General features: G+C 40.5%; 1 protein-coding gene across 1 annotated transcript in view; it reads left to right on the top strand.

Moving 5' to 3' along the window:
- The window catches only part of LOC149188001 (protein TIC 20-I, chloroplastic-like), a 29,240-nt gene extending 16,588 nt beyond the window's left edge, over positions 1–12,652 (top strand). The window contains exons 2-3 of the mRNA XM_089411535.1: positions 10,904–11,148; positions 11,660–12,652. Coding sequence (XP_089267661.1) covers positions 10,950–11,148; positions 11,660–12,309 — 849 coding nt within the window. The 5' untranslated portion in view covers positions 10,904–10,949 and the 3' untranslated portion in view covers positions 12,310–12,652. The remainder of the gene's footprint in view (positions 1–10,903; positions 11,149–11,659) is intronic.
- Positions 12,653–13,976: the final 1,324 nt, after the last annotated feature.

Genomic DNA, 13,976 nt, shown 5'->3' with positions numbered 1-13,976 from the left:
TAATTAACTAAACGCTGAACTTAATCTTTAATTAAGAGTTAATTAACATTTAGGGTTTTGGAAAATCATAGTTTCATGTTATAAAAACGGCACCCTGAACCATGAACAACACACTCACAGCCTTTGCAAGTTCGCTGAGCGCTCCACTCACAGCGTTGGATTTCATTGTTCGGATTTTAATAAATAGTGCCTGTATCATTATTGATTGTATTAGGAATTGTATACAAAAAGTCAGTGAATTAATACAATTTGTTGAAAGTGCAAGCTAGGAAAACCAAGACCTTGAATCGGTTCAATATGGGCTCTCCCCGTTCATGGTGATAGTAGGTTTAGGAAAAGAGCCTACTGTCACATGTTTTGAAAAGTGGATCTGACTATTTTGTTTCCAGGAACCAATTAACCACAAGTATGGGTGAAAAATCCGACTTGTAAAAACTTAAAAGACTGCCTCCTTGACTACCATGCATTGTGTTGATGAGACCTGACTGAAATATAATATTGTTGATATAATAAGACCTGATTAAAATACAGAATGTTAATATTCCACCAGCCACCCAACTACTTTCCTATATGATTTCTCAAAATTCTGCCCTGACATCTAATTTTGATCCCACGAGAACTTAAAGGGTTCAAAATATACATTCGCTCAAAGAAAGAAACCAGCAGGATCTGTAAAATGGAAACTAACTAAGCAGTCTAACAACATGAAAAGAAGAAAGTAACTTCCACTTACATGTCTATCATTTTTTGCATGAGAATGCTGATGGAAAAATCTATGGCACAAGGTTATGGCTGTCGCAATGGTTACCTGGGTACTGAATAAACAATAGACAGTCAGCCTATTACTATATTAGGCCTATGGTCTTTACCTGTGGAAAAAGCATCCAGGTTCCGTTTAGTCCAAGTTCCAAAAATGATTTCTTTTAGACTTTTTCTCTAGGTTAGCAGTATCTAAAACATAATTGTGAAGGTATATCAGACCTATGGGCTAGTCCTATGGAAGCATTGCCAAATAGGCTATTCATATATTAATATTATCAGTTGAAAATATACGGTCTGCCTAACTAATATGTCGAGAACTTAGAAGTCCAGTTTCTCAAAAATCAAAATCATTATACATAATCCACTATAGTTCTGAGTTCTCTCTATGTTTAAGATTTCTTCTAAGAAGGACAGTTCTCTCTTTGTTTAAGTTTTCTTCTAAGAAGGATTGTGTAAATTTTCAAATTCATTGCTTTTTTGCTCCAGGAATTCATATCAATGATCATGCTTTGCAACTTTTCAATTCAAACCAAATTGTCATAGTGGACTCAATTAATAAATTATATTTTATATTTATAAATTTTTAAGACCCTGACGCTCCCCCACGTTTCCTAAAAAATGGTAGGGAGCTTTTGCATAGGCCGCTCCTGCGCCCCCTCGCTCCCTCGCCCCCTCGTCCCGGAACCTTGGTGGAACATTGGGATGTGCTCTATACTCTGAATGACTGAATCTGTCTAGAGCTAATCTCCCTATTGCTCGGAGAATGTGTGGATTGATGTACATTTTGGCACCTTCAAATCGGTCTTAGTAATATTGGGTGGTCTCCGAGAGGGGGAGGTTGAGGAGAAACTTGGGGTCTTACCATGTTGTTGTTTGGTGTGCTTTGGAACTTTTCTTGTCGTTTGTTGCTTTGGTCTGATGGATCAATAGGGAAGTATGTGGTATTTGGTTTGGTTATCGTAGGGTGAGGTATAACGTGTATGAGTTGAGATTTGTGGCTGAAAATTTCCCTGATGAAGAGGGCTCAACATCTGTATTCTTGCTACTAGAAGAAAGTAGGGAAGGAGCCTCCCAAGCCCCTATAGGGGTAGTGATGGCGTCCTCTAATCTCATAATATAGGGGACATTGGAAAATGAGGTACGTACATGTCTTTGGCTCCTTAAGGTGCTACACTTAGCAGATCCTATTAGATTGTGTTCAATGGTGTTTTGTCTCTATCTGGAGTCAATGGGAGTTGACCTGGAGCTTTCCCAAAGGGATCCTCAGTGAGTGCATCCGATGTTTGTGTGTACACGAGGTGGTAGACGATCATGCCATCATGCAACTCCAAAAAGTGTTCCAAGTAGAAAGACATATTCTAGCTTAGGCTTGTCGGGGGTGAGGTTCAAGTGTCCTGAATGTACAATTTCTAGATATCCTCTTTGATAGCCTAGTTCAGTACCCATCTAGTCAATAAGAGATGGCATGGTGCATCAAGGGAGAATTTCAATGGGGAAAGATGCTTTGTGCAAATAGTAATTGTTTGAAGAAGCTGAGACGTGTCTAAGAACCAACCTTGTGCCCCACCTAGGGAAGGATTTGAGGCAAGAGCCTCCAAGGAGCAAATTGCAAGGTAGTGATACCTCTCTCGCCCAATGTTAGAGTCTTCAAGCGATCAAACTTTATGTAATAAAGAGACCAAGTAGAAAATGGCTTTGAGGTGGAAAGTATGGACACCAAACTCTAGTTGAATGATGGCCCGTGGAACTGCCTGCTTACATTGAATGATGTGGCTAGGAAGTAAGGTTTGAACTCTCTCTAGTCTAGTCTAGTTTGTTTGCAACAAGTTCGGTCCCCAAATCTTGGAGCCATAGAAAATTGTGGGTTTGATAATTGCCTCCATGAGTTAGAGTTTGGTCAAGATGTCCTGAAATTGCTCCTAGAAGTACTGTCTCTCAATGGGGGATAGGGAACCACACCCTTTACTAAGCCAAGGCTGGAGGGCTTGCTGCAAACCAAAATGAGGCCTCTTGAATTTTACTCCCAAGTACAATTTGTGGTGATCTCAATCTCTGCCCCTTGGTAGTAGAAATGTAGATTTGTAAGAGAGTGCTTTAATGCATTGAAGATCTAAACCTTAGTTTTAACTAGGTTGATCATAAACTGTTGGCTAGTTCGTTAATATGTCTTTGCAAGCCATACATCCTTGTTTGCATCATACCTCAAGCCATAGTTCACTATACCATGCAAATATCTCAAGATGTGCTTTGCTGCAATCCAATGCTCGTGTCTCGGTTCTACTTGGAACTGTCTCAAGGTGTTTACAACAAAGCAAATGTCAAACCTACATCAACATACCAATCAACCGCTTGTACATAGATGGATCTACCAGCTTGGAGTCAGAGCCTCTAAACTTTTTCAAGTTAGTCAGCATAGGAGTCGTCATGGATTTGCAATCCATCATACCGAATCTCTGAAGGATCTCTATCACATACTTTCCTTGACTAAGGAAGACTTCACCAAGTTTCTGCCATACTTCGGGTCCCAAGTAATAGTGCATCAACCCAAGACCCTTCATATCGAACTCAGAACCCAACTGCGTCTTGCACTGAATAATAAGAGGCATGGCACTTGTCAGAAATAAATCGTCAACATATCATAATAAGATTGCAGGTGCATTCTTCACAATTTGAAAGTGAAGGTTTGAATTGGCTTCACTTTTGTTAATCCTATTGAAATTTCTAAGTCTGACACATCAGAAATCCCTACTGCATTATCTGGTTTATTATCTCCTACTTGTTCTTTCCATTAATAAGTTATTTATAAATATAAATATTGAAATAAACACAAATGCAGCCTTAACACATATGCAGATCAACAACTGAAATAACTGAGACAATCATGCAAGGGACACCATTATTTTTGGACAATCGCCCTTGGAAAAACCCAATGCAGGAAAACCGGTGCAAGAGATATGAGGGTTTTATTATTATGCAGTTTTTTGAATACAACTAGGGTGCCAGAAATGGCTCACCCTTCAGAGATTTTCCTTGGCAGAAGTACCTCTCCTCGAAGACAGATATTCTGGCTGATCAACAATCGGATGATTGATCCCACAACAACTTCGATAGTTCCTTAGCTGGACAGCGAAAGCTGCCCCAAGCTTCTCTTTGGAACTGTGTCGCCCTCTAGGGACTACGTCACCCTCTTCTGTTCTGCGTCAGCCTCTCAACTCCCAGTTTGGCCCACGAAAGTTCCTCAACGTCGCCTCTTCAGCCCAGCGTCAGCTCTTCTAGCCTCTGCATAGCATTTGCTGCCTTTATGTCAGCCTCTTGGCCCTATGTGTCTTCTGTGCTGGCCTCCTAGCCTTTGCGCAGCCTCTGCTGCCTTTGTGTTAGCCTCTTGGCCCTTTGCATCAGCCTCTTGGCCCTCTGTGTCTTCTGCGCTGACCTCCTCAGCCTCTACATCAGTCCTGGCTGCCTCTGCATCAACCTTCCTAGGCTCTGCGCTGTCTCTCCGACACTTTCTCTGCCTCTCTGATATGTATTCTCAACCTTCTACCGAACTGCCCCTCGTTGCAACAGATCACTAACTCGATTTGTCAGCAAACCCTGCCCCAAAAAATCGAATTCTTGATCAACTTGGTGTATCTCCAACTGACCCTCAAGCCTCCTCTTATACTTTTTTCTGTTGACGATTCAACGGCCGAGATTAAGTCCCTAATCAATGGCTAAGATTAGATTTGGCTTGATCCTTGTCATTTACAACTTTCTCACCCATTTTATATTAATACACATTAATATTTTATTTTTCCTAAGTTTAGACTTAGGAACCCCATTAAAAATATTAACTATTTTAATATGTCTCCATCCCGCTAGAATTTCCACAAATGATTTCTGGGTCTTGGATATCTTATGTGCCTTAGCCTCTCCACCAATTTTCATGGCTAGAGCACATTCGATGCTACCACAAATCAACACTCCCTCTTAGCGAGGAATGTGCTCTAGTAATGCTCCACCACTGAAACATCACCCTGATCCTTTGCATCGGTACCTGTGCTGATGCTTGGCTTGCTGCCTCACATCCTCTGTACTGTTGCCCATGACACTGCCACTGCCACTACCACTGCTACATCTGTACTGCAGCTCCATCTCAACATGCTGCCAATGCTGCCCCTAGCACTGCCATTGCTAAATGCTGCACTGCAACTCAGTTACCGAGAAGTAAGTAACTGACTTCTCCCAAATACTGACATCCGAGTCAGTTTGGAAGCCTCGTGATGCTAAAGCTGCCTCTGTTGCTATCTTGTGTTCCTTCTGCTGCCATTGCGTTGTTGCATACACCTCTGTGCCTCTCGCACTGCTACAACCTCTACTGCGCTACCTCAGAAATCTGCACCCAAGCATTGCCTTACTGCTCCACTACACTTTGCTCCACTCGACATCTGTCATCATGCTACTATCGTTAAGGGCTCTCGTAGCCTGATGTGATCCAAGAGTTTGGGCACGTCAAGGATCTTACCCCTAGTATGTAGTCCTCTTGACTACAACTTGATATCACTCCACCTCTTCTCTAGAGGCGTATGAGCACTCATGGCGCAATCGTCATAAATCTGGACCTCTTTCTGTGCCTTAAGCTGGAGCTGCCTTTGAATTAGAAGCCTCTCCCTTGTTTTTCTTCCTGGGACACTGGGATGCATAATGTCCCAGCTCCCCACAATGGAAGCGCTTAACCTTGGAAATGTCCTTCTTTCTCTTCCCTTGTTGTTCTGCAGATGCTAGAGTCGCATCCTCCTCTTTCTTGATTCGACCTCCCTTGCCACTACTCCGCGCCTTGGTCATCTTCCTGATCTCTTCCTAGCGAAGAGCTATCCACATTTCCTCCCAATTGGGAAGAGTAGCCTTGCCCAAAATACTTTGGACAAATGTCTCCCACTCCTCGAAGATTGCATTCAGGGCAGTGCTGACCATAAACTTTGGATCTGGTGTAGACCCCACGGAAGTAAGCTAGTTGCGAATCTCCTTAGAAGGAACAAATCTATTTGTTCTTCCTTCTGCATCTGATATGACTGTAGTTGATTCTCTAATAACATCTTCCTTTGCACAGAAGAGCCTTGGTATAAGGTGGTTAATGCTTCCCACATTTCCCTTGATGTATTCTTCTTAGCAAAATGTGGTATGACATGATCTTTGACCCCGTCTAGGATCAAGCATTTTGCCTTCGCCTCGGCCTCCTCATACTAATTAGCATTCGGGTCAACTGGGATAGCTACGGTTTTGAAGGCTAAGTCCTTGATGTGATGTCTGTCAAGGATTGCTAGGATCCCGGCCTTCCAGATGACAAAGTTGGAAGCCCTATCCAACCTGTCCCAATCCCTTAATCCGTTCATTGCCATTTCAGCTTCTCTTTTGGACTCCCTCTGAGTCTCGGCTCCCCTCCTGGAAATCTTCCTCTAAGTCTTGATTTCCCTCTTGGAAATCCTCTGGCCAACTATCGAACTACTCCTCTCCAATCCTCCTTTGCCGCTGCAACATGGATCTGGATTCCTTGGCTAGAAATCCGTCAAGGTAGTGATTCCCTCTACCTTGGTTCCGTCTCCTTAGACACTGTTCTGCTTCAACAGAAACAACGTCCCACCAGCTCCTCAAATCACAATCTGCCCACAGCTCCCCAAGCCCCGACAACTGAAGAAACTGAGCCCTTCAGGCTCTGCGCAATCCCGGCAAAGGTTGAATCTGCTCCTCTTGGCCACAACGTCGATCCTTCCTGGCTGAGAAAGATGACCGGGCACTGCGTAGGTCTGATCTGCCCCTCTCTGCCTCTGCGCTGGCCCTCCTCCTGGCTCGAAATGATGACGCAGGCTCTACGTCACTTCTTCTCTTGTTGCTTCTGCTCTGGAACAACGCTGTCTCTTGGGACAACTGCTACTACAAATTTTAGATTTCACCTGGTGCCTTCAGTCCTCCTGTGATCTGCAATGCTCTAATACCATGTTGAAATTTCTAAGTCTGACACATCAGAGATTCCTATTACATTATCTGGTTTATTCAGTGTGGAAAAAGTCTGCAAAAAATCCGGATTTAATCCTAAAAACGCGATTTTTTGAACTAAACGATTTAATCCCTTGACTTTTTGGCGACTTTTTCACAAAGGAAAAAATTGCGATTTTTTCCTTATACTCCTGATTAAACCAAAAAGTCTGCCTCCCTTCCCAGGCCGCGGATAAAGAGGCCGCAAAGGTGAAAAAACTGTAAATTGAAGCTTCCATCCATGCATTTTCAAGTTATTGCATTGTATTGTTTGTCATACTTCTTGTGAGCATAGTAGTCTCATTTGTAATCTATTTGTTTTGAGGTTAAGATATGTTTTTGTTTTTCAAAGAAAAACAAATCTTTATACTTCATATTTCTAGTTAGAAAGCAAAGTATACATTGGCTAAGCCTCCAGGGTTTCAGTGATCCAGACTCTAACAACCACTGCCCCTTCAAAAGATTACAAAAGTACCAAAAGGATAGGCATACAACAGTCTTCCGTAGAAAGAACCCCACACCATCAAAAACATTGTTACAGTTGTTGAATGCTTCCAGAAAAAACAACAAAGAGGAGGTCATGAAGGTCAAATAACAACAACCTGTCCAAAAAAACAAAACCAGTGCCTCAAAAAAGAACCCATTTTTCAGACAAGAACAAAGTACTTGTGAAATCTTGTGACAGCAAAGATCCTTCCTGCAATGAGAGCATGTTTTGAAAGGGAATCTTCTTTAGTGGTGAACTCCTTGTAAATGTGGGGAAAGGTTATGTATCAGAAATGGATTTTACCTCCAAGAATTTTTGAATAATAGATGCCAAGGCTAGGTTAGTAATCTCACATCTATTGTTTTCTCAGAAAATAAGCAGCTTGGAGTCACCAAGCATTAATTTTCACATCTACTGTGATACTCACTGTTAATTTTCATTGGACCTACCACGTGACACCTTATTACCCAAGCAGATTACAATCTACTAAATAAATGCATGACTTATTTCTTAATACAATTAGCGGAAACAAAAATTAAAAGGGGAAGAGGATCTCAGTGACTGATTAATTGATGACTTTTAGATGACTCATGATATACATTTATTATATTTTTTGTTGATATTTTGACTCTTGAGAGTTGAGACTCAGACAGGGCTCAAAATTCAAGAGTTGATTCACTATTTTGATATGTGATGTAGCACTAGACTTCATTTACATATTATATATTAGCTTACTTTACATGTTTACGTAGAAATGCATTTATTTGATGTTGTGGATACTCTAGATGTTAAAAAAAATAAAAAAAATGAATAATTTTGTGTTTTTTTAACTTTGCCGACTTTTTCAAAAAACTCCCGACTTTGACGAGTTTTTCAACTTTTGGACCCTTGCCGAATTAATCCCGACTTCGACTTTTTCCACATTGGGTTTATTATCTCCTACTTGTTCTTTCCATTAACAAGTTATTTATAAATATAAATACCGAAATACACACAAATGCAACCTTAACACATATGCAGATCAACGACTGAAATAACGGAGACACTCACACAAGGGACACCGTTATTTTTGGACAATCGTCCCCTGAAAAACCCAATGTGGGAAAACTGGTGCAATAGATATGAGGGTTTTATTATTATTATGCACTTTCCTGAATACAACTAGGGTGCCAGAAATGGCTCACCCTTCAGAGATTTTCCTTGGCAGAAGTACCTCTACTCGGAGACAGATATTCTGTTGATCAGCAACCGGATGATTGATCCCACAGCGACTTCGACAGTTCCGTAGCTAGACAATGAAAGCTACTCCAAGCTTCTCTTTGGAACTGCGTCACCCTCAAGGGATTACGCCACCCTCTTCTGTTCTGCGTCAACCTCTCAACTCTCATTTTTCCCCATGAAAGATCCTCAACGTTGCTCTTCAGCTAAGCGCTAACTTTGCTAGCCTCTGTTGCCTCTGTGTCAGCCTATTGGCCCTTTGTGTCTTTTGCGCTGTCCTCCTCAGCGTCTGCGTCCGTCCTGGCTGCCTTTGCGTCAACCTTCCTTCGCTCTGCCCTGTCTCTCTGACACTTTCTCTGCCTCTTTGATATGCACTCGGTCTTTTGCCGAACTGCCCCTCGTTGCAACAGATCACTAACTCGATTTCTTAGCAAACCCTGCCCTAGAAAAATCGAATTTTTGATCAACTTGGTGTATTTTCAACTGACCCTCAAGCCTCTTCTTATACTTTTTTTGTTGACGATACAACGGCCGAGATTAAGTCCCTAATCAACGGCTAAGATTAGATTTGGCTCGATCCTTGTCATTTAAAACTTTCTCACCCATTTTATATTAATACACATTAATATTTTAATTTTACGAAGTTTAGACTTAGGAACCCCATTAAAGATATTAATTATTTTAATATCTCTCGATTCGGGTGGAATTTCCTCAAACGATTTTTGGGTCTTGGAGATCTTATGTACCTTAGCCTCTACACCAATTTTCATGGCTGGAGCACATCCGATGCTACCAAAAATCAACACCAGTTTCATCAGATAATTGTCGATATGAGCATACCAAGCTCTTGGAGCTTGCTTGAGTCCATACAAGGCCCTTTTCAACCTGCAAACATGAGACTCTTTTCCATATAATTCAAATCCTTGAGGTTGCTCTATGTACACCTCTTGCTCAATCACACCATTGAGGAAAGCGGTCTTCACATCCATCTAGTGTAATTCTCATCCCATGGAAGCATTAAGTGAAAGGATTGATCTAATGGAGGTGTACTTGGCAACTGGAGCAAAAGTCTCATCATAGTCTTCTCCCTTGTCTTGGGAGAATCCTCTAGCCACGAACTCGCCTTGTATTTGTCAATACCACCATCTACATCGTGCTTTATCTTGTAGATCCACTTGGAAGTTGCCACTGACTTCCCTTCAGCCCTTGGCAGAATTTCCCAGACATCATTCTTCATGATCGATTGGTACTCGCCTTGTATTTGTCAATACCACCATCTACATCGTGCTTTATCTTGTAGATCCACTTGGAAGTCGCCATTGACTTCCCTTCAAGCCTTGGCAGAATTTCCCAGACATCATTCTTCAAGATCGGTTGGTACTTTTCATTCATCGCTTCCTTCCACATTTGTTGGCTAGCTGCTTCTTCGTATGTGGAAGGTTCTTCATCAATAAGTTTTGTCATGAGAGCTACATAGCTGGAGAACTTCTAGATGTGCCATTAGGAGCTGCATGTCTTTCCGCCTCTTCTAATGTGGACCTAAGCCATGCTGGTCTCTTCTTGATCTTTGGAATTATGACTGGTTCTGTTGGACCTTGAGGCCCTTCTGGCCTTCCGGTACATTCTATAGAACTCAAGTGCTCCTCCCTTGAGGCTTCATGTTTTACTTTTTCCAAGGAATCTATGGAGACTTCCTTAGACCTCCAATATGCCACTTTCTCAACGAAGGTGATATCTCGACTAATCTCAATTTGACGCTATTTTGGAATGTAAATTTTGTAGGCTTTTGAAGATTCACTTTCTCATCGAAGGTGACATCTCGACTAACCTCAATTTGTCGCTATTCTAGAATGTAAATTTTGTAGGCTTTTGAAGATTCACTGTATCCAACAAATATGCCTTTCCTTCCTAAAGGCTCAAGCTTGTTCCTCTTATCCTTAGGAACATGAATATATACAGGACAACCAAATATTCTCATGTGCCCAACCTATGGCTTCCTTTTGGAGAAGGTTTCCAAAACTCATTGAAGACTTTGATTTTGAATGTACACAACTGTCTGTGATGCTTTGCCCCATAAGAACAAGGACAAGTCCAAATCTTGCATCATGGCCTTGATAGATTCTTCAATGGATTTGTTCATTCGTTCTGCTACACCATTTGGTTGTGGATTATAGGGAATGATTAGCTCCCCCTTAACCCCAGCCTTCTTCCAGAAAGCAACAAGCTCCTTTGAGGTGTATTCTCCTCCATTGTCAAATCTCAATATCTTGATCTTTTTACTTGTCAAGTTTTCCATGAACCACTGTTTCCCTAGCTTATTTTTGGAAATTCTAGTTCATGATTGAATGATGATGCCTTTGCAAATTGTTTTAGTAATTTTCTTTGTCTTGCTTTCTTACATTTCCACGTCTTGCTTTGAAAAATCAGGTTTCTTAGAGATTTTGTTCTCCCAATATTGGAAAGCTACTTGATAATGGCAGAAAGTGGACTGCATGGTTTGTCCATATATAGTGGACACCCTAGACCGAGGATTTATGAACATGATGCACGAAAAGCAAGGGCAGTCCCATTTCGATTTGTTCACTGTACGCCTTTGGCATGCTCATACCCTTCAAAGAGGAATATGTACAAAGCGAGTGAAATATTACAAGTTGGGCCTTGTACTACCAAAGGTGAGGAATATGTTTGAATGGAAGGTCTTATTGTTTGGTATTCAAAAAATATTTGTAGTGTTCATTATTCGAGTCTTGATTTACCACTTTCTTGAATGGCTGATTTAAGGTTAATGGTTCATGTCATAATTTTTTTCATCGATCCTCACCTCAATATGTATAAACATGCTGTTGTCCAAATATAGTCCAGGATACAGGTCAATCAGAATAACATCTTTGTCAAGTTAGATGAATGGTGTACCAAAAGCTCTACCGTCTTTTCCTGGGCGGAAAGAAGAGAGTTCTGACCATGTGCTTAGTTCACACTTTGAAGTGAATAAATCTCAGAATACATGTTACCTAGATAATGGCTATAATATAATGTCAATTGCCCCCCCTAAATTTCAAAAGTACCGTTTTGGGATGTTTCATTGAGTTCTCCAAGTGGGTGTTTTGCTGGTTATGTCATTATGCTTAGTTCTGGCTGGACTTCAGGAAGCTTATTTTGTTTTGGATGGCCTTAATTCTTCAGGGTGTGAACGTGCATGCTCATCTGCTTCTACACCCTTCTTCACAGGAGACTATGGAAGTTTTAGAATTCATTTACCTACTATTGTGACACATAATGGGAGACGTAATGGAAGAACAGTGAGTCCAAGAGCAGCTGCTGATGATGTGCCTGAATACAAAGGATACCCTCCAATGACGAAGAAACCAAAATGGTGGTGGAGAACTCTGGCATGTCTCCCTTATCTCATGCCTTTGCATGAGACTTGGCTTAACGCAGAAACAGTATATAATATTCATCCATTTTTGGAGGAATTTGAAAATTTGACGTATCCTTTTTTTCGGGCCCTTTTCAAACTGCCTCAGTGGTTCTTTTATGCCTACTTTTTCGTAGCATACCTAGGAATTGTGAGGAATAATAAATGGCCTCATTTTTTCAGATTTCACACCATCACTGCGATGTTGTTAGAAATCACTTTGTCAATAAATGGAACAATTTTTGTTAAATTTTTGCCGAAAGGAATTTTTTGGGGAAAGATCGGAATGCATTATTGGCTTTTTGTTGCCTTTGCATTTCTCTTCACTGTTATAGAATGCATGCGGTGTGCTTTGAAAGGTATGTATGCTGATGTGCCATTCATAGCAGATGCATCTTACATGCAAATTCCTTACTGATTTAAGTCTCTGATGACAAGAAGTCATTCGCAAGCCTTTATGCAAAGGCATCAGAAATGCCACAGGATTATCAAGCGTTGCATGTAGAGATACCAGTGAAACTTTTAAGATCAGAAGCATCGAAACAGTTAAATGTTTATGTTTTATGTTGTAATCTAGGTGAGCAAGTCAGAGATGTTGTTTATTTACATTCCAGGATGCTTATGTTTTTTAATTGGGTTGGCCCATGATCAGTTTATTATGACTGTTGCGGGAGGTTCACTCCTGTTGCCTTTGGCTCAACTTGCAGTAAAGTAATGATGTATGCTTTATCAAAAAATTGATTCTTAAATGAGTTACTTAACTCGGTGCAGTGGTGTTAGTCAATGTAAGTTGGAAAACATGGTTAAGGTTTGGTGGGACAATTAAGCAGCCTTTTGGTGCCGTGCAGACAACAATGATTGGGTTGCTTCAATTTGTTTCCCTTTTTTTGGACTCTATTTTTTAAGTACAGTGCCCAAGTTGATTGATGTTATTAATATACGTTATATTTTGAATAGAAATTGAAATGATTGTGACTTATTAACTATGGGCACGGAATATGGTTATGAGCAATAGAATTGTAAAATTCAGTAACTTTGGCTAATGTAGGTTATGGGACATCCCTTTGATTCCAACATTTTGCTGATGCTCAGCCAGTAGATTCATTATTGTTCCCTTTACTACGCAGGAGACTTTTGAAAAACCAGAGAGAGATAAGAGGAAGCCCGTTGCATTCACATCGATCCTCGTTTGAAGTTCTGAATTTCTGTCTTGTATGGAAATAGAACAAAAAAATCAGCATCAATATGATAAAAAGAATATGCACCTGCAATGATCTATAATAATAGTAATAATAAAAAAATAATTTAATGTAAGGTCATAGTTGACCTGTATGAAACCTGAGACCTGATAAAAAGAATATGCACCTGCAGCTATCTATAATAATAGTAATAATAAAAATAATAATTTAATGTAAGGTCTGACCTGTATGAAACCTGAGACCTGTTTGTTTGTGGTACAATGGATTATGTCTATGTAGCAATTTGAATGATTATTATATGGAAGTGTACATACTCTACCTTTACTCACTCTACCTTTACTCTATTGTATGTAGGATTATGTCTATGTAGCAATTTGAATGATTATTATATAGAAGTGTACATATTCTACACCTTGAAGTGACTTCCAAAGAAGAAATATTCATGCTGTGTCAAATCAACACAGAAAATCGGAAACCTTTTCTGATGGAGATACCTTTTCTGTTTCCTTCTGGAAAAAAACCCACCATGAATCTGGGTACAAGCATCCTGAGGGACGTATCTTTGTTATGTGTGATGCTGAAGTATTTGAGCGTTTGATCCAGATGATTCAGAACAGATCCTCGGAGCCTTTGGATGTTGTCATGGAAGATCTACGCAGGAAGCTAGATATATCAGAATCTTCTGGTCCACAAATCGTAGAATGAATGTATATTTTTGTGTTTTCTTTTTACATAAACTCCCCATGGCCAGAGTGGGGCTAATCTCCTGTCTAGTCCCTTTAGGGATTATTATTAGATATAGTCATATGGAATGCTTGATAAGGAGCTAGTTGTGATGAATTCCCATTTTTTTTTGTTCTGCAACCCAAGCTCAACCCAGCATACA

The sequence above is a fragment of the Pinus tabuliformis genome, chromosome 3_1, assembly GCF_031772625.1.
Source record: "Pinus tabuliformis cultivar Carrire ecotype Pingquan chromosome 3_1, CPIR1, whole genome shotgun sequence".
NCBI lineage: Eukaryota > Viridiplantae > Streptophyta > Pinopsida > Pinales > Pinaceae > Pinus > Pinus tabuliformis.
The sequence above is the reverse complement of the archived record's forward strand: the minus strand, read 5'-3'. Positions and strand labels throughout refer to the sequence as shown.